The sequence below is a fragment of the Heliconius melpomene genome, chromosome 12 (genome assembly GCF_056956725.1).
Source record: "Heliconius melpomene rosina isolate 202511_hmr_F chromosome 12, ASM5695672v1, whole genome shotgun sequence".
NCBI lineage: Eukaryota > Metazoa > Arthropoda > Insecta > Lepidoptera > Nymphalidae > Heliconius > Heliconius melpomene.
The window spans coordinates 7,564,587-7,585,608 of NC_140400.1; the positions used below are offsets into that span (position 1 = coordinate 7,564,587).

General features: G+C 33.3%; 1 protein-coding gene across 1 annotated transcript in view; it reads left to right on the forward strand.

Moving 5' to 3' along the window:
• The window catches only part of LOC146533701 (metabotropic glutamate receptor 2-like), a 120,101-nt gene that overhangs the window by 55,296 nt on the left and 43,783 nt on the right, over positions 1–21,022 (forward strand). Inside the window, exons 7-8 of the mRNA XM_085194516.1 lie at positions 4,436–4,687; positions 5,503–5,677. Coding sequence (XP_085050642.1) covers positions 4,436–4,687; positions 5,503–5,677 — 427 coding nt within the window. The remainder of the gene's footprint in view (positions 1–4,435; positions 4,688–5,502; positions 5,678–21,022) is intronic.

Here is a 21,022-nt window from a genome sequence, read left to right on the forward strand (position 1 = left end):
GTATTTGAATCATTATGTGTCTTCTATATTATTACTTTTAATTTCTTATTTATTTTTCTCTCTGTGTTAAAAACTGCACTGTAATCTCTTCCCGCTGTTGGACAGTCATATCCACTTCCTTTGGTTGGCTGGAAGAGATTTCTTTTAGAAATAAGCCCACCATTGTTAACGAATATCTCAATTTTGTTTTAATTATATGTTATTTTTTAAAGTGCAATAAAGTATATATAACATTAATGCTCCATTTTTACCGCATATTGCAAAGGTTTGCAGAATAATAAAAAGCTTTCGGCTGGTTCCCGTTGATTTAGAATGATGAAAAAATAAAGAAGAATTAAAAATATATAGTAGATACAAATAACGTAAAAATATAAATAATAAATATAAGTTTGTCAACTGTTATAAATTTGGTTCGTAGTCCTCAGTACGCAAGTCTGTCTCGCACTTAACCAGATTTTATCACATACAACTAGAAAGTTGTTAAATAGCAATAAGAGTTAAATAGCAATAAGAGTTTTTTTAGCTTCACGCTCAATCCCGCCCATAGAAGGGTAGGAAAGCAAAATTGTGGAATTCCCACTCGAACCCACTACCTGTAGCGTTGATAGTCGCACGCTTGTGCCCCTGCGCAACGACTGACCTAAGCTTTCATTACAATATTTTTTAAATAAAATCTATAACAATAAATACACATTTTTTTTCTCCAACAAATTATATTTGTATTCTAAAAATAGTAATTTCAATATATTTTTTATTGTGAGGGATATTTTTCCATAATAGTATTAATCCTTATCCTTTAAAATACTTTATTAATTTTCTACGTTAAACGAAGATAAAATTGGCTTTTTACAATATTTCGAAATTGCGAATAGTTTTAGAGAATAACGCATTTAATTGTTGACACATCACGCCGTTGACTCATCAGCTGTGCCGACTTAAGTTTTACTTATCCCTTACTCTCAGCATATAAATAAGTATATTAGTTACGTTGGCCATTTAATGTAGATCAAAACTGTCTTTTACTGTTTTTTCATTTTAATAAGTACTTTAGAAGTTGTTACAATATCAAAACATCCTTGCTGCGAAACGCGCCCAGCGACGTTTTGCTTATACAAGCGCGTCATGAGCAGTCATCGGTGGTTCCGTGGTAGAATGCTCGCCTGCCACGCAGGCGGCCCGGGTTCGATTCCCGGCCAATGCATTCTATTTAATTTTCCTCACAGGCAGCCACGTAGTGTTTGCTTTTCATCAGGGACAGAATACCCTCTTCAGCATTAACCACAAGCTCGAAAAAAGAAACCCGCCTGCTATAGAGGCATAGCAACGAAGAACGACAGTAGATGCGTTTGCACGTATTGGATAATTGGAGTTGAATGTATTATTTCAGCGCGATATATTTCATTATTATTGGTTTCACATTTTTTGTAGTAGTTATTAGTGGGAAGGCTTTTGTTTATAATTTCTTCCGTTTAAAAATAGTCATTTAACTATCTAAAAATAGTCATTTAAATATATTTTAATAACTACTTGAAAAGATTAGTAGTACAGATTTAAAATTACGATACCTACTAAAAAATCCTTGCCGAGTAAAACAATTGGAAAATCCTTATTGGAACTACGAATATGCGGGTTGCATTAGAGTTTAATTAATTTTCACATTATTTTAAGTGCTTTGCAAACATACATTATATGAATAATCCAGTAGTAAAAGCGGGCGAAGCCGCAAGGGGGTCGCTAGTAATACATATATAAGTAATATCAATAAAGCTGAAATATTACACACATTGCTTTTAATGCCATTATTCCTTTAATAGCCTAGACTCCGAAACAATATTTGAAACGAAGACCCCTAATCCAGGTTTAATTAGTAATTCTGTTCAATTCTATAGGGATTATAACTAAAATCTAAATTGCAATTAAGCTATCTAATTTCAATAATATATACAGAATATTATTTACAAGAGGGGCAGAGAGAGAGAGAGAATGGCACAGTGGCACAAGCGTGCGACTGTAAACGCAAAAGGTTGCGGGTCTAATCCCACTCGAGGAAGTGTAATATTTTTTTTTATTACCTCGCTTCCGCCAATCAACACAAAGCTGCGGAAAATGGGGAGCAGAAATGTCTTAATAGGACCGGAGTGTCTTTACACTATGTTCACCGGCCCCTTCAGCCTAGCCTGCTAAATGTGCGGGATACAGCGTGAAATAAAAAAAATAAACACTAAAAATAAAAAGCAATTACAAAATAGCAAAAGAAAATGATGTAGGCTTAAACAATCATTAATTATGATTTGGAAAACGTGAATTAATGGGTTATTACATTGTGAAACGACCTGTAGAAAATAACATGAATGAATGATAGAATACGTCTCTACTGTAACTTAGATTAATTATAACTTTATTAGAAACTATCTTAGTATTTATTTATTTATTTTATTTATTTAAATGAAAAAAATATTTATTTAAAAGACACGTCTGTCTTTATATGCAACAGTTAGGGTTTCGATTCCCACTCGGAGGAATGAATTATTTATATTTCTTTGCCATTGGTAACGACAAGACAAAGTCCAAAAAGAAGCAGGAAAGGAAATAAAATGTAGTATATAATTATTTATACCTATATACTACATTTTCTTTCCTTTCCTGCTTACCAGACCAGAGCTAAATAAAACTATTTATTAAATAAAGCAATTTATTTTGTGACAAAAACGTGGCGTTGAGTTCTACTACTCAAAACGCAGTGTCTTTAATACTAACGGAGTGTCCTGGCACTAACGTTCTCTCTGCTTAAAGCGTGAATACATCCACATATACCTAAAGTATATAACTATAAAAACTTTGCACCAAAATATTTAATTACCGTATGAACTTAGTTGCTCTCAGACTGTATAACGTTATGACATGATGGAAGCAAAATGGATTTGACCCGAAAGGTTATTAAGCCAATGGGAATAAATGTTTGCTCCGCATAAACGGCTAAGTGGCAACAACGGCCTATTCTGGAAGTCTAACTACATGACTGTTTGAGCCAATTGTACTAGAAATGGACTATGCAAGTTCGTCTAATTAGTGCGAGCTTTGAGCTCGACGCTCGAGTCCTAGAGAAATATTGTTAAAATTGTAGAAAACTGGGAAAAATGTTTATCCATTTTTAGTTAAATATATCATTTATTTTAGCTTCTTTTAAATTTTTATTTATATATTTAGGAAAGAAGGCTTTAAAAAAATTACGAGTAAGTAGCGTATAAGCGATAATTTAACTGACACCAAAAATAATTTGTAACAAAAAAATATATAATTAAATCAGCTTCATGATGTATCATTCCCTCGAGTGGAAATAGAACTCACAGCTGTCGCGTTACAGCCCCACCCTTGTGGCCGTGCGCCACGATGACCTCAATCCAAATGCAAATCTTAATCCGAAGTTATTTTATTCATCAGTTTTTTTTTTACTTTTTATAAAAAAATAAATACATTAGTGATATAAAACAGTAATGTTTATACTTCCTTCTCTGAAATATGAAATGTTATAATAGTACAGCTGAGAAATGACTCAAAGTAACTTCTCCTAACCGGAAAGAACGCCGTACATATGTGCAAGAAAGCCATGACCCAATTCTTCAAACTTGTTCCGTCCTGAAAAGTTTAGATTGCCATTAATCCACCTTGGGAAGGTGACGTTCACTTTTAACGTTGTTTTTCAGCAAGAATTGTTTGTTGGGTTTGATAAAGGAATCACCATAATTTTAATTTTATCTCCCCTTAACTCATCCTTGGTGAAACTCGTCAGGAACTCTGTCTTAATCGTGCCGTTTAATGTTTTTTTAATGAATTCTTTTTTTTTCGAAAAGGAGGAGGTTCTGTATTCGTTGACTATTTTTTTTATGTGTTTGTCCGTCGATTTCTTTTAATTATATGTGGATCGAATTTTTGTTTGAAGAGTACTTTAAAATTAGTACCAGTACTACCGAGTCAGGGTATGATGATGGAATCCCGTGGATAATTAAGTTATCCACTTTCCAATGGAAAGAAATTCACACTTTCTCTATTCTTTTCTCTACTCTATTTTCGCACTTTGTCTGCCAATGTGAACAGAACCCACTAAATACTACCGTATTTTTAATATTATTACCGACGTTATATTTCAAATTATGGTATGATACATTGGACGTATAATTTGATTATGTATTTCCAGGGCTTCGGCCAAGCTCTCTAGTCAATTAAGCTACATATTAAATTACACACTGCACGTAACTAGACGCCCTTATTACTTCTTTTATCTCGATATATTTTTGAGAATTCGACAGAACTTGAGTAACGGAGTATCTTTACACTAGTTTACTGGGTTATTATTTCTAGTGGTATTTCTGCCCACCCTGCTATGTGTGAGATACTAAAATTTTCAATCAGTTTTAAAAATAATCTTCCTCCACAGGTGCAATAATATTCGGCTCAGATCAAGAAGTAGCAGGCGTGATGAGGGCAGTAGAACGTGTAAACGCCACCAGTTCCTTTAGCTGGATTGGTTCAGATGGGTGGAGTGCCAGAGCCCTAGTATCTGATGGTAATGAGAGGGCGGTAGAAGGAACTATCAGTGTGCAGCCTCAGGCCAATGATGTGAACGGCTTCAAGGAATACTTCTTGGGGCTCAACGTAAAGAATAACAAAAGGAATCCATGGTTTGTTGGTAAGTAGTTGTAATAATTTGATTATTAGTTGTGTTATTAAGTTGACTTTAAATACCTGTTCATTATCTTTCTTCTTATATATTACCTCCAGAAATAAGTGTATCTTTCAAAAATATCTGGACCGATTTTAATTAAACTTCTTTTATTCGTCAGAATATTCAGATTTATTTTGAAAAGGACCATATCCCTTTTGTTGAATCCGCCAAAAACGAAGTGAAAATATAAAATATATTCGATAGCGTTAGGGCGGTAACCTAGGCGCGGGCGCTGAGGCGTGAGGCGTGAGTCGCTATAATCAATCAAACCTTTTATCATCACCTTTAAAAATCCCACCTAATATTTTGTTCGTACTAAGCAATATCAGATTATTATTAATCATGTTTACATTTTATCATTTACTTTAGCTTCCCTAGCTGGTAAGCAAAGGAAACCTAGCGTTAAGACACTCCATCGGATTTTCAGTGGCGTAACTCAACGCCGCGCGTTGTCTTGTTACCAGAGAAAATAAAAAGAAATGTTTCTTCCCCCTGATGACAATCAAATACACAACCGTCACCGTATTGTTTGGTAGAAAGTGGAACAAAACACATAATTAATTTCTAACAACTTTACCTTAGTGCGTTCGATTACGACTCAGGGAAAAGAATTTCATTTAATTTCTGTGGTAAGTAACAAGACAAAGCGAGGTGATTTTCGAGACATACAGTGTCTCACATCAACACTCAATATCTCAAAAATAGGAAGTCATTTTTCCTCTGCCTACCCTGCTTTAGGCGGAATACGGGAGTGAAGCTAAATAATATAATAATTTCAGAATTCTGGGAGGATCACTTCCAGTGCCGATATCCAGGGAGCCCCAAAACCCCCTACAATGGTCAATACAAGCACACATGTTCCGGCAAAGAGCGACTGGCGGTCAACAACACTGAGTTTGAGGGACAGTTGCAGTTCGTGTCTGATGCTGTAATGGCCTTCGCCTATTCTATCAAGTAAGTGGATATTTAACCGACTTAAAATAAAAGGATTTTTTCAATTTGATTGTATGTTTTTTATATATTTGTTACACAATAACTATGCAAATTAGGAATGGTTTTTCTTATGTTATATCGTATATCTAAGGTCTCATAAGTGTGGTGGTAATGTTTATCGTAAAATAATAATTACTTTTTGCCGTAAACATTTAATAAAAAAAAAACAAATAAGATAGAAACAATAAAGAGATTTGAACCTACAACTTTCACATGAGATGTATTGTATTAATAGTATAATTATAACTAATACAAGACGGACTTTAAAAATTCAATTTTGTCATAATTCAATGATGGTATTTCAACAAGGCTATGAATAATTTAGATATTATCAGTCTCAAGTACCTTTGAATTGGGAATTAGATATTTTCAGTAAACGAATAAAACGGGAATTACTACAAGCTTTCAATTACTTAAATACATAAAGTTTTCGATAGATTACACTATCGAAGTTTGATTAAAAACTTAAATAATTGTAAATTTTAATTTCACTCAAAATCATTATAATTAAACTGATTGTCTGTAAAATCGGTTTGTTTCCAATAATTTTATGTGTAATTTTACGTTTTATTGAGAAAACATTGATAAAAATTGCATACTTTTATAAATTGAATTGAATTATTACCGCTAAATTACAATAATTTTATATTATTATACAAAGAATCCTTGTTTGTACTGAAAAAAATTTTTTTCGATAATTTAACATTTATTTGTATTTCGTTAATTAAGCTTAAAAATCGATGAATAGCACTAAAAAGCGAGAGCGCATGTAGAATACAAGAAAAAGTAAAATAAAAAAATATTTTTGTACTATATTATTAATTTACTTAGATTTAATAAAAATGTAACTATTTTTTTTCCTGGGCCTCATGAGGATGAAGTAGAAATATCATATCAAACCTTTAAAACTAACGTATAGACAAAACTGATTTCTACCACAAACATACTAGTATATGAACAAATCGCCTAAAGCATTTTCATTACATACACGAAAGCTAATATTAGGTACAAAAAAAAATACATTTTACTAATATTTATTTGAAAATCTTATAATATTTTTATTCCTATACGAAATAAAGACTTGTACAGCCCTCGAGAGCGAAATTTAAATAACAAAATAACCATTTATTATTTTATACTAAAACTGGAGACCAATTACTTCATCAATTCAGCAAGAAGGTCGACGTGGCGAGAGAAAATTGGGCGAATGTGTCGTTCCCCCCCCTTGTACGTTCATTATTATTAATTTACAAATTTCTTAGAGGTAGCCGAGAGGCAGCGTTTTATACGATGAATTCGGTATAGCGTTGCCCCACTCAATAACGACATAGCTTAAAGAATGCGGAGAACTTAGTGTCTTGACACTAGGTGGCTGTCTACTCCTCTCTATGCAGAAGAGGCGCCTGAGGCGCGGGTTCGAGTCCCGCTACGTTGAAAATATAATATGTTTCTGTAAGACCATTTTACCTATATAAGCTACCATCAAAAGGGCAGAATTTTCATTTGAAATCAGAAACATTGATTAATTAAACTAAATATTGAAGTAAAGTTAAATATTACTAAAACAAATGAACTCTAGTTAAATTAATATTTACATCTGTAAGTAAATATTATATGATTTCATTTGATTAATTAATAACTTATATTACAATATCATATTTTATAAAATACTAGTCTTCGCCCGCAACTTTTTTCGCGTGGTCTTTTAGACATTTTTTTGTAGCTTCACACTCTATCCCGCTTGTAGTAGGGTATACAGATGGAACCTGGGAACCTAGAGATAATACAATCCGTTCCCATCAAGACACTTTCGTCCCCACTTTCCGCCGAATTCTGGAGGCATCGCGTGTTGAGTGACGGAAGTCAACACCTCGCTTTGTTTTGTTACCAGAGCGAAGAAATGAAAATGGTAATATTTTATTCCTCCAAATGGGAATGAGATCAGTCGTGGTGCAGGGGCACAAAGTGTGCTGCTTAGTCGACTGGTTCGATCCCCACTCGAAGAAAGGAAGTATTCATTTAAATTTATATTTTCATTTCTTTCCTCTGGTGTCGAGGCACAGCGTTGACGTTCCGACACTCAACACGCAATGCCTCCAGAATTTAGCGAAAAGTGATGATCGAAGTGTCTTAACACGAGGTTCCCACTGCCTACCCCGCTGTGTTCTGGATACAGCGTGAAGATGATAAAAATGGGAATTGAACCCCCAACCAATCGTTTACAGACAGAAACTGCCCCACTGCGCCACCACAGTCTTTAATGTCAATTAGGAAAAGGCTTAGATATTTGTTTTTATATATTATATACAGTCGACATTATTCTATAGATAATAATCGGTGTGTAAACTGTCACTAATTAAGATCGCATCACGACTGTATTTACGCTCTAGTTCGTTTGTAGAACATTTGAAATTCTACGTTTTTTCCAATATAATATCATGATAATATAATATCATATTTCGAGAGAGATTCTAGTGATAGATCACTATTTTTTCATTGTATTTTAAGTATGTTTATGTGGCGGAATTCAACTCCGCACCTTGTTTGCTTCACCGCAGGCGTAGACCCACTATTAGTCTAATTTTTGAGATATTTTTATCATAACGAAGAAATTTTAAAAATATAAACAAATAATTTATTCATTACTACAACTCATCGACTGTACTGTAATAATTACGAAAAAGCATAAATTTGAAAAAAAAGTAATAATAAAACAACCTCCTAACCAACTCGCAAGTCACGAGCACATGCCGCACCCCCCTTACATTTAGTAAGGTGGCGTTAATTAATCGGTTATCCAGCCTACACTTACTTTTCACCTTTATTAATTGCTTTAGATAATGTTTCCAAATTGCTAGGATGATTGTAGTAGTTATTAATAGTTTGTAAGTTTGTTAAGTTTTAAGTGATTGTAATAATTATTTAGGCCACATCGTGGTTAAGTTTAATTGTACCTGACTACACTATGATTAAATATTTCAATTGCTTCTCGGCGTTTTGGCGTTTGAAACAAAGTGGGTGTCTCTTAATAATAAAAATTTTGAAAAGAAAAATAATATACCTAGACAATATATAGTTTCATATATCTTCAAGTATATAATATAAATATAGTGTATAATACACTTAGTGTATACTACACTTATTATCTTTCTTTTTTTTAGCTTTACGCTGGTATCCCACTATAAATAATTTTCAACATTGGCCAACAAACTCCTCAAGAAAAAAAATATTTTAAAATTTGGCATTTCATATAGTTACAGTGTAAAGATACACCTGGGTTTATCACACTCCTGACTATGGTATTTTGCAGAAAGTGAAAAAAAAATAAGCTACATTTCTCCAAATATTCTCTCATATCTGACGCTGTATCCTTTTCCGTTCCTTCTGCAGCGGAACTCAACGCCCCGCTTCGTCCTGTCACCAGAGCACGAAAATGAAAATAAATCATTCCCCCAAATAAAAATGGAAGCCACACAATCAGTTCCACTACGCCGCGAAGACCTCCCAATATTTATGTAATGCAATTTTATCCATGTAAACGTTGCCACTGTACAAAATACTCGTATACCAGCGGCGTGACAAGTGTTGCGGCCGCAAATCCCTTTCCAACGTAACAACGACTGAGTGAATTATTGTTCCAAATAAATATTTCACATACATTTTATTTGTTATTTGGCGAGTTTCAATTTTCAAAGGCATTTAACGAGTGCCTCGTTGAAATACGAGTATCAGTGTGGTAGTGTAAAATTGTAAAATGTATGTTTTTATTGGAATTCCGTGTGAACTGATTGTATCTGGTAAATTTTAAATATGCGTTGCTTGAATATACGATTCTTCTTATGATTCTAATCAATAAGTAAGAAAAGTTACATCGAAAAAGGCCTTTGTTTCTCCAAATAGATAACACAAATTTGAAAACACATAATCATTTAGAAAATTATGTTAGCTCGTTACAAGCCCTTTTTAACGTGTAGTCGTGGCCAAGAGCCAAAAAAATCAGTTACGTGAGAGTCGGACTCGCCCACTGAGGCTACCGTACCAGGATGTACTTCCCGTTAACCTACTTCAGGATTGTAGGTTAACGGGAAGTACAACTTATAAATGTTGACAAGTTTAAGTTTACGGGTTTATTTTGTATGAAAAGAACTACATATATAATCAATCAAAAACACTTTATTGCAGAAAGAAAATACAATTAAATTTCTAATTTAGATACAGTGCATAGGCAGGCAACCTTTTTTTTAACAAAAACTAATAGTATGAAACAATTGGTGGCGGTTAACTTTGCATAAAGATATTTTGTAATTTATTATATCAAACATATAAACATACGCTATTCATATATAAATACATACATACATAAATACATACATACATGCAGACACAAATACATACATACATAAATACCTACATACATATAAGTATACATACATAATATAAGTCTTGTCCTCACTGACTGAGGTAAGACGCACGCACAGCCGTAACCGCTGTGCGTAGAAACGTGAAATTTGGACAGGTGTTTAATTTTGTAAACTGGACATCCACTAAGAAGGGATTTTGTAAAATTTTAACCCTAAAGGGGTGAGATAGGGGTTGAAAGTTTGTATGGAAAAAAAATTAAATCGGCACCGATTCTTATAAAACTTGAAATTTAGATTTTTAAAAGTATTTAATTGAACACGTGTTTCATCGTTTTCTAGAATTCTCCCCCTAAGGGTGCAAATAAGGGGTTCAAGTTTGTATATTTTTTTTTTAATCGGCACCAATTTTTATAAAATTTGAAATTCAGACTCTTAAAAGTATTTAATTAAACACATGTTTCATGGTTTTCTAGAATTTTTCCCCTAAGGGTGCAAATAAGGGGTTGAAAGTTTGTATGGAAAATTATCAAATCGCCACCGATTTTTATAAAATTTGAAATTTAGATTCTTAAAAATATTTCATTGAACACATATTTCATGGTTTATTAGAATTCACCCCTAAATAAGCTAGCGAAGATGCGCGCGTCCGCTAGTATATAAATAAAATACAAACAAAAATATATCTGACCATTGATGCAAATGTAAATACCTAAAAGAACATACTCTGAATAGCACAATTGAAGGGATTAGTTCTTAAAAATAGCCCAGAAACCCTTTCGTGACAAAACGAAACGAACGAACTTTTATCGTCACTACCTTTTGGGATCAAACGGTAAATCCCCGAAATTCAGTTCTTCCCTCTACAAAATTTTTGTATATAAATATCAAACAAGTTTTAGGAAAACAGCAAATATTTGATGGTATTATGATACTTCGGTATAATTGGAAAAGTTTAAATGTTTTCACATCACTTACGCTTTTATACGTTGGACTCGTATCTGCTTAAATAATTTTGAATCGTTTTAGTTTTCAAAACTTTTTGGGTTAGTTAAATTAATATTTTGAAGGCGTCTGATTTCTCTGATTCCGCCCCTCAATAGGCAATGTCTCGAAAATTGGACATAAAGGAGGGAACAGGGTGTCTTTAGGCTCCCTGTGCCCACCCTGCAAAATGTCAATATTATCAAAATATTTTTAGCAAAAAAATATATTAAGCAAATTAATTCTTAGAAGAGTGACTCAATTCTCTATCTATCTGTACATAACAAGAAGCTAAATCAACGTATTACCGGTATTTAAACTTACAAGTACCCACTCCTCAACTGGTGCCTGTACTCAATTTCCAGTGCCGCAAATGAGAAATTACTGGGAGCGTATTCGACGAATTTACAGAAGGTTGGCTGTGAATGATGAAAGCATCTCGTCAGCAATTATACGAACATCTTATTTATATTCCTACAGTAATTTTGAGTCAGATAGAATATCTGATGAGGCCGGGTGACGTGGGTATATCAAAGATGCTAACATTACTTTTATAGACTTTTAAAATGGAAGATGGTATAATATATTAAGGGGGTTTATTTTAATGCAATATATGTTAAAGTAAATCTACATAAAATAAGGCTTGCGTACCACAAAAGGAAATTCTTATAGGATAATTTTGTTATCCGCCTAGTGGTTATGCCTTCGAGCTGGTATGATGATGAAATTAAAAGACGGCTGATGGAACCTTGGACTACTCATTATATTCGTCTTATTAATGTGTTCTGTTGAAAAACGTGTTTTTAGTCTTTTGAATTTCTATTATTTTTTTTATTTTGATAGCATCTCTGTAGGGAGATTCTTACAAATTTCCGTTACTTTCCTTAAATATTATTGCAGAGAAAAAATATTTAGCAAATATGTTTTAAAGTGTTATTTCACATTAAGCAACATAAAGATCTTTTCGTTTCTTCAAAGAAACGTGATAAAGTATTGTCTGCAACAAAACTTTTGGTACTAAAAATACGTTTAAGTGAAAAATCTCCGAATTGTATAAAACAAAGTTGAAACATTTGTCTTCATGAAATCGTTCTGCTTACATTTTCTAAATCACATGATGGATGTTGATACAATTTTCACTGTTATTTAAAAAACAATTGCAGCTTTTGGAGGAAGACCAGTGCTAAGACACTCCCTTCTCCACCTTTCTCTCAATTTGGAGATATTTCGTGATGTGTGGTGGAACTAAACGCCCCATATTGTCTTCAATACTAGGTAAAACAAGTTTTCATTATCTTAAGTTTGGATTGAACCTTCTAGTATCACGGTGGCCTTACAAAAAGAAAACCTATTAATAACACAAAAATAACCTTTCCAGACAAAAACCAATGTTTGCACTCAACTTACTTACCAAGTAACATTTATAAACAAACAGCCAAAGGGCTGTGATTATGATAAATTGATAAATTAATTAATACAGTACAAGTTACAAGGCTTTTAATTTTAGGCAATTTTCAATTTCCCCTTTGGAAGACCTGTAGGAGAAGTAAGTACTTTCTTTGTACGCTCTGTAGAGAACATCTAAGCTATATTACGAAATTTCTTAAGAGATTTCTTAAGACGGTTGCCTGTCAGTTAATAAATTAGGTAGTCGCTTTGTTTCAAGCGGTGAGAGTTAAATTGAAGTTTCACCGTTTTGGTACAGCGGCTGTGTCATGAGTAAACTAGTTTATTATTAGAATTAATATGGAAATGACAGTCGTGACGAACAAGTTGATGGCTCGATTCCCAGTCCTTAATGGGAACAGAGTTGTTTAGGTTCCCAGGTTCCTGCTGCCAACCCTGCTATATGCAGGATACAGTATGAAAGTAGAAAAAAAATTGTGGTGCGTTATTTACCCTATATTTTTACCTAAAAATATCATTTTTGTATCATAATTTAAAGTAAACAAAATGTATTTTTCATATAAAATATCCAATTAACCGAAATGATATTTTTCTTTCATAATATTTTTAACGTTCGCTGTCAATATATTTATACCTGTAAGAGTGTAGGTGTAATAACTTCCGTCAAAGCCGATGTAATATGAATACGTAATTAAAGGACTCTACTCAAAAAACAATTTAAAAATATCCATACACCGCTCTTTGTTCTTTTTCTTCTTGTTTCTTTTATATGAAAAAAAAAACAAAGCATCGTTTTTTTCATAAATGTTACCAGTTATTATGCTACATAGTACGGCAGGTAGAGCGAACCAAGTGTTAAGACACTACGTACAACCGTTTCACCGAGCCAGCGACGAATCACGTCGCATCGCCTGTTGAATTGTGAAACTCATCTCCGCGTTTTGCCTTTATTATGCAGGGATGTAATGTCCCACTGAGCCACAATTGCCTAAAAAGATTCTAAATAATATAAAAATAATACCTTTAATGTGTATTGGACTCCATAGGTATGTTAAAAAAAAATTAGCTTCACAATGTACCTCGCACATAGCATTATAGACAAAACGAACCTGAGAACCTAGTGATAAGACACTCCGTTCTCATAAAGACACTTTCATAGAAAAAGTTTAGTATAAAAAAAAGAAAAAATGATAATCCCTTTTGTTTGTTTTGTTTGAACTAAACTAAGCCCACATTATGTTTATTAAATAATACAGTTAGCTTATTAAAGCTTATTACTTCCCGCTGTTTGTTCAATTTATGTCATACGTAACTCCCAAACAATAATAATAGAAATGCATTTTGATATATTATTTTTATTTTCGTATATTGGTTACGACATTACGGTAACGCAGCGTCTGTGGGTTCGATTCCCACTCGGGAGAATGAATTGGACCGTTTATTTTGAAAGTGGTGTAAGTCCATTTTCTTTTGTTTCGAGAAAATTAAAGGTTAGTATGTCGATGATTATGCAATTTCATTTACCGACCGATTTTAAGTTGTTCAAAACATGGGTTTTTTTTAAGAAATTAAACACGGACTAGTTATATATAAAAAAAATACATTAAATTAAGCATGAATTACGTGATAGCTCATTTTTCTCAAAAATGGACTTACACCACTTTCAAAATAAACGGTCCAATTGTTAAAACACTCGGTTTCACACTTTTCGTCGAATTTTTGGACGCATTGCGTATTGAGTGGCGGAATTCAACTCCAGGCTTTTGCCTTGATACCAGAGCGAAGAAATGGAAATATAAATAAATAATAATTCATTTCCCCAAGTAAGGATCGAACCCACAACCGTCGATTTGCAAACCCTTGAGCTTGGGGCACGGCCTCTACCTTTATTAAAATTTAAAAACCCGAAAAAAGTAGTTAGTATATCAAAAATACATTAATGTCAATTCTAATAAAGGTACAAACTGGACTATACATTTATGTATGTAAGTTCTGTCACCCATCGCCTGTCACTAGCAAATGAACAGCGTTCGTTTGGAACTATGATATCTAACAAATGCATAATAGCAAACGATTTCTCTATTTTGGTCATGCTAAATAAATATGGTGGTATGCGGCGTTGAGTTCGGCTACTGATCATACAACTTCTCGATTAGGCGGGAAACGAGGAATGGAGTGTCCTAACATTATTATTACTTTTTTTATTATTAGTACTATTTAAAATACATTAAAAAGTTAAACAGTGTCTTGCAAAACTCTTTGTGAGTTCTAGGTCCTGCTATAGGATAAAAATCTACGAGTACTTAAGTAATGTTACTTTTAAAGAGACGCCAGTGTCGAGACCTTCCATTCGCCACGTTCAGACATGTTTTAAATTACGTAACCAGACGACACGTTTCACACTGAATGTATATAACTGGCAAGTGCAAGTCGGTATTGCACAAAGGGTTCCGTACCATTATCTATAAAACCGGCAAAAAAATCACGTTTATTGCCAGTGAAAATTTCAATTTTCTAACTATCATGGTTCATGAGCTACAGCCTGGGACCGACGGAGAGATAGACAGGCAGCAGAGACTTAGTAATAGAATCCCGTTTACCCTTTGCTATGGAATCCGAAAAATAATATAAATTGAGAACTAAACTACATCAAACTACAGGTAATTTCCTTTATCTATACTATATACGAGTATATAACGATATTTCAACAAAATAGTTATTTTAAACTACAAAATCCTGTGTAAAATTTATACACGTAGTGTACTCTAATTAACGCGGCGGTTAATTACGCCACCGCTCTCTAGTTAACTAATAAAACAGGTAGTTAAGGTGAAAACGTTTAAATATTTGAACTTTTGAACTGAGCTCAGCTAATCGGCCTCGGACGAGAGCTTATTATTAATTATTTATTAGTAAATTATTAATGCATATTAGTAATATAAAAATTTGAGGCCAGTACACGCGATGGTTATGGGTTCGATTCGCACTCGGGGAATAAACTATTTATATATTATAATATTTTAATTATAATATAATATTTTAAAATCCTCGCCCCGGGTAACAAAGCTAACCGCGGCGATGAGTTCCTCCACTCAAGACACAATACATCCGGACTTCGGCAGAAAGTGGGTAACGGAAGGATCTTAATGGGAACGGAGTATGTTAACATTGGTTCCCAGGTTCCCTTTGCCTACCCTGCTATGTGTGGGGTACAGTGTATAGCTAAAAAAATTAAAAATATATCAAAGAAAAAAAAATTAAAAAGAAGCTTGCTTGCACAATGTTACTCGAGGTAAAAATATAAACGTAGCTTTTTCATTTTGAAAGCTCAAAGTGGAAAATAAATTCTCAAAGGATAGCAAAAGCCCAACCTGTAAATGTATGAATACTAGGCTAAAAATAGATAGGTTTCATATATGTATATATTATTTAAATTATTTTACATGATTCCAAGAGGGAATCGAACCCACAATCGTCGCGTTTAATCACACACTTGTGCCACTGCGCTCACGACGACTTCAAAATTTATAAAATAAATGTTAAATATATTTTATAAATAACATTTTCTTGTAATTTTTTTTTTGCAATCTTTGCACATTTTAGACCATGGCTGTACTTGTGCCCACGGACTAATGTAAAGCTTTCGAAACGTCGGCTTTCCAAAAATGCTTAAAAATATTTTTACGAAAAACTGAAGACTAATAAATAAATAAGATAATTATAAATCATTTAGTTTTTTTTTAGGGTTCTGAAATTCAAACTATTCAGTGGAAAGGGTGAATTCTCCTAGTATTCTTAAAAAAAAATTAAATTCTCAAACCAATTTAAATATACTTTACTATTTTTCTTTCTTTAGCTATCTTTTTCTAGCATGTTTTATGAACGCAGAAATGCTCATTCAACCGAAGAGGGTCGCAGGTAGGGCTCAAGTATGTAACGTAACGACTTGACAAACTAAACCTTCGCCTTGACTCGACTGACACTCGTGAGAAAGGTCCTGCCAATAGTCAGTTATGTCAGTCAATGTTGGAATATAATATAAAGATACGAGAACTACCTTTGATCTAGATGTTAAACTTGAATGTAGCGTGTATTGTATAAAAGTGTGCTTCTATTTGCTTATGTAGGCATACATTTTTTCAAATATACTTTTGGAAGAACATTTTAAACAAATAAATAAAAAGCTACTACCGACTCCGAAGGCAGTTCTATTGAAAAGAACTGGCAATAAACTCGACAATTGCTATTTTCATCATAAAATTTATAATTTTATTATTTAAGACAATAGTCCTAGAAATTAATTTCATTTGAATATCATACAGGATACTGTATGTCTTTAAGCACAAGTGCGAATATGTAAATCCCCGAACAGAAATTGAAATCACAACTGTCGCCCGCGCTTATGGTCAGACCGCACCACTGGGCCATGATGGCCTCAAATTACAGCATCTTTAGAGAATAATTTTACCAAAATAAATAATGAATCAATTTCATTACATTTATTAGTTCAAAAACTATTTAAGTTAAGTGTTTTTGTACCTCGATGGATATTATTGTGTTACAATTTGTATTTCATTACAAGTTTAATATTATTACAGCTACGGCCAATATTATTTAATTTATTATTTTAATATTTACCCGCGGTTTTACCCTTTTTTTACTTTTTAAGTTCCGTATATCAAAAGGAAAAATTATTTGTCAAGACCATTTTTCTCCAGATCACGTGAAAGCTTCAAGTTTAAATTAATATTTCAACTAGTTGTACAGTTCCCTGGAGGACAGAAAAAGTTAGCTTTCTAAGTCGTAAGCAATTAAAAGATATGAAAGTTTATGCGTCGTTTTTGCTGCATTTTCTATGAAATTCGCATGGTTTCGCTCTACCCCTACCGACTGTATTCGAGATATTGTGTGTTGAGGTGCGGAATTCAGCACCGCACATTATCTTCATAGTTCGCAAAAACAGTCCTCCTAAAAACTAATCAGTCTGCCTTGACGGACAGACAGACAAATAGACAGGCAGATGGACAGATGACAAGGTGTCCCTTTTTTGTGATACGAAGCTCTAAAAAAACAAAGAAAGTAACTTTCATTAGACAAACTACAAATTCCAATTAAAAATGCTTTTGACTAAATGAACTTATTTCTTATCAACATGTGAATCGCTCACACCGACCCCTATAAAATTTAATCAACTTTATTACACGAACAATGTTATTACAAGCTTCCGTGTTTTTGTAATGTAAAACGGGATGATGCTAATGGCTCTGGAAAAAAGGTTCTTTTTAAACCAAATTCCAGTAGTATATACAAGCTTTATGCTGTATCTATATGAAAAAACAGGTAGTGATAGCCTAGTGTTATACACTCCATTCCCCACGTGCCTTTGCATATTGATGCAGCTAAGATTTCTATTTGATAAGTTGTCACCAATGGAGAATTCTCAAGAATAGAGAAATCAGTATGTAGTCTATCTTTATTATGTCCTCAAAATGCGACAAATATGATAGAAAAAATTGGTTAAGAGCTAGTCGAATTCACCTACAAAGACTATCAATTTCTTGATTCAATCAACGGGAAGTTAACAAACTACCACTATCCCTGCATGAAATTAACTACAAGCATTATATTGTTAATGTTTTTTTCTGTGATATACTTATAGAGTAGCAAGTATTAGATGTTTCTCTTTGTTTGTATTTAAAAAAACAACATCTCCAATATTGCCTAATTTCATAATTCTACTCTACTCTCTCTACTTTCACAATTTTGAGAAAAATTATTTTTACAGATGGATGGACGAACACACAGACAGATGAAAAACAAAGTGAAGTACAGAACCCTTAATAAAGGCCCGTAACAGGACTTTTCAACCTTTTTAAGTGATTTTCACACTATTTCAAATATTTTCAATAAAAGTTTGAAAACTTGAAAGACTCGAACCCGCGCTCTTACAAACCGTTCAAGCCCTTTTTCCACAGACCCAAATATAATCTTATCAATCAATATTCCTTCAGTTTAAATACAAAACCCCGTGAGATATAAATGTTAATGAAAACGTGTAATAAACAGATTATTTTTAAAACCAAAACAATTACATGCAAATTGAAATTATTTAAACAAGAACATAAAAAAATATTATAGCACTTCAGGGAAATTATATTTTCTTTTCAAGCTGTTTTTCATGTAAAATGTACATTGTGATTTCATACATTTATTTGATGGTATTTTTAATGTTACAGAAATAACAGGTTGTTTATATGAAAGGTTGTATTGACTGTGAACGCGAGGGTTGTCGGTTCAATATGCTATCGGGGAAATGATTTTAAATTTCCGTTTCACGCTATCTTCCACATGGCGGAATTAATTATTATTTCTTAATATTTTCATTTCGTCCCTCTGGCACCAAGGCCCGACCTTGAGTTCACTTGAAAAAATCAGCGGGAAAAGGGGAACGGAGTGTTTTAACACTAAGTTCCTACGTGCGGGATGCAGCGTGAAAGAGAAAATAAAATTATACATTCATATCTCAAGTGGGAATCGAACATACAATCGTCTCGCTTATAGTCAAACGGCCACGATGCCACGGCGGCTACAATAATAGAATTGAAGAAAATAAAACACAACAATCAAACATAAATAACCTACTTTAGTACTGGAACCGTAATTGGCTTTAACAAACTTTTTTCCCCCAAAATTCCTCACTTGTGGATACTTCTGGAGCAGATCGTCGTAAATTGAATCTTTTGTATTCAACTCACATTGTGTAGGGCTAAGGTGTTAATAAAGAACACGACTTCTCTTCTGTACACATGAAGGTTTAACTTAAATGTCTCTTAAGGTATTGAGTTATCTGGATTCTTATTATATAAGTATGGTGACTACTTATATAATAAATGTATAAAACAGATTTTATTTCGCTCTGGTAATAAAAAAGCGGCGTTAAACTCCAAAAAGACGCTCTACAGTCAATAACTCTATATACTTCCACTGATATTAAGAGTAATTTCGAAGATAATAATGATGCATATTATGTTACAGAGAAAAATTGTAATGATTTTTTAGGTTCCGCCGAACACACCGCACATAGCAGGGTAGGCATGGGAAGGAGTGGACCTGGAAACCTAATGTTAAGACATTCTGCCCCCATTAAGACACTTTCCACCGAATTCTGGAGATATTACGTGGCGTAACTCAACGCCATGGTTGAACTCATTACCAGAACGAGGAAATGAAAATAATAAATATTTCATTTCCTTGGTAGTTGATAGTTCTCTTAAGATAAATATTATTTTACATAAAAAGAATCTAAAGAAAAAAATTTTTGTTAACCCCGGTATGAAGGATTTTTTAGTTTTTCGTATTTTCCAACGTTTTCTTCCACGATTCATGCACTTTTATTTTCTTAGTAAGCATTTAACTCTTAGCGATATTAGCCTCTTTTGTATGGTACTGCAGATAAGTATTAAATAAAGAAATGAATATCTAAAGCTGTAAAGACAGATAGATGAAATAAATTTTATTTAATTCATCTCTCTGTCTGTTAAATTTTATTAATTTTACATTAAATTCGTCACTGGATTTTCTTTGATTTTTTCAAAGAAGACATATTGAAATAAGTTAATTTTATAAAACATTTCCTAACTCTGCTATCGAGACAATGGCGGAATTCCCCCTCTCCATACGCAATGTCTCGAAAAGAGAACGTGAAAGCAGGAAATACGGAACGAAGTGTTTTAACACTAAATTCCGTCTGCCTATTCTGCTATATATGTATAAAGCCACTCATAGTAAATAAGAGTAAGGTAAGAGCGCTTGGACGATTTCAAAGAGGTGCGGGTTATAATTTTAACACGTTTCCTGAATTATTAGTTTTTGTCTTTCCCACTTTAAAAATTATAAAAATGACAAAAATATGTGTTTAGTTGTACCTATTACGTCCTTACAGGCTTATATTTTTTTGTTCCTTTACCCTATCTTACTCTTTTATAAATCCGAAAAGTTAGTTTAGTTGAACGCGCTAATCTATGAGGTAATTCTTGTTCAAATGAAAGTTCTGAAGGAACTTCTGGTGTAATTCATCACGTTAATCTAACCCAATGCACCTACAGTTAGAGTTGCCTCGAGCATGTAGAACGTGTCAAGCGTCACACATCTCTTATTAATGGTATTTCCATTCAGGATTTAGTAGCTATTTCTCTTCTATTCTTTTATAATAGAAAATTTGAAAATTGGGGTCAGGCGTGGTGTGTGGCCACGAGTGTGTAAACGACTGGTTGTAGGTTCGAACCCTATTCGAGGAAATGTATTTAAATTTATATTTTCATTTCTTCGCTCTGCTATCTTGGCAAAGCGCTTCATTGAGTTCTGCCACTCAATACGAGTGCCTCCAGAATTCGGCGGAAAATAGGGAACTGAGTGTCTTAACACTAGGTTCCTGTGCCTACCATACTATGTGCAAAGTACAGCATGAAGCTATATTTTAATATAATATAAGAGAATCATCGTTAATTTCGAACATATTACATATCAAACTACAGTCAGTGTAAACTATAAATGTTAG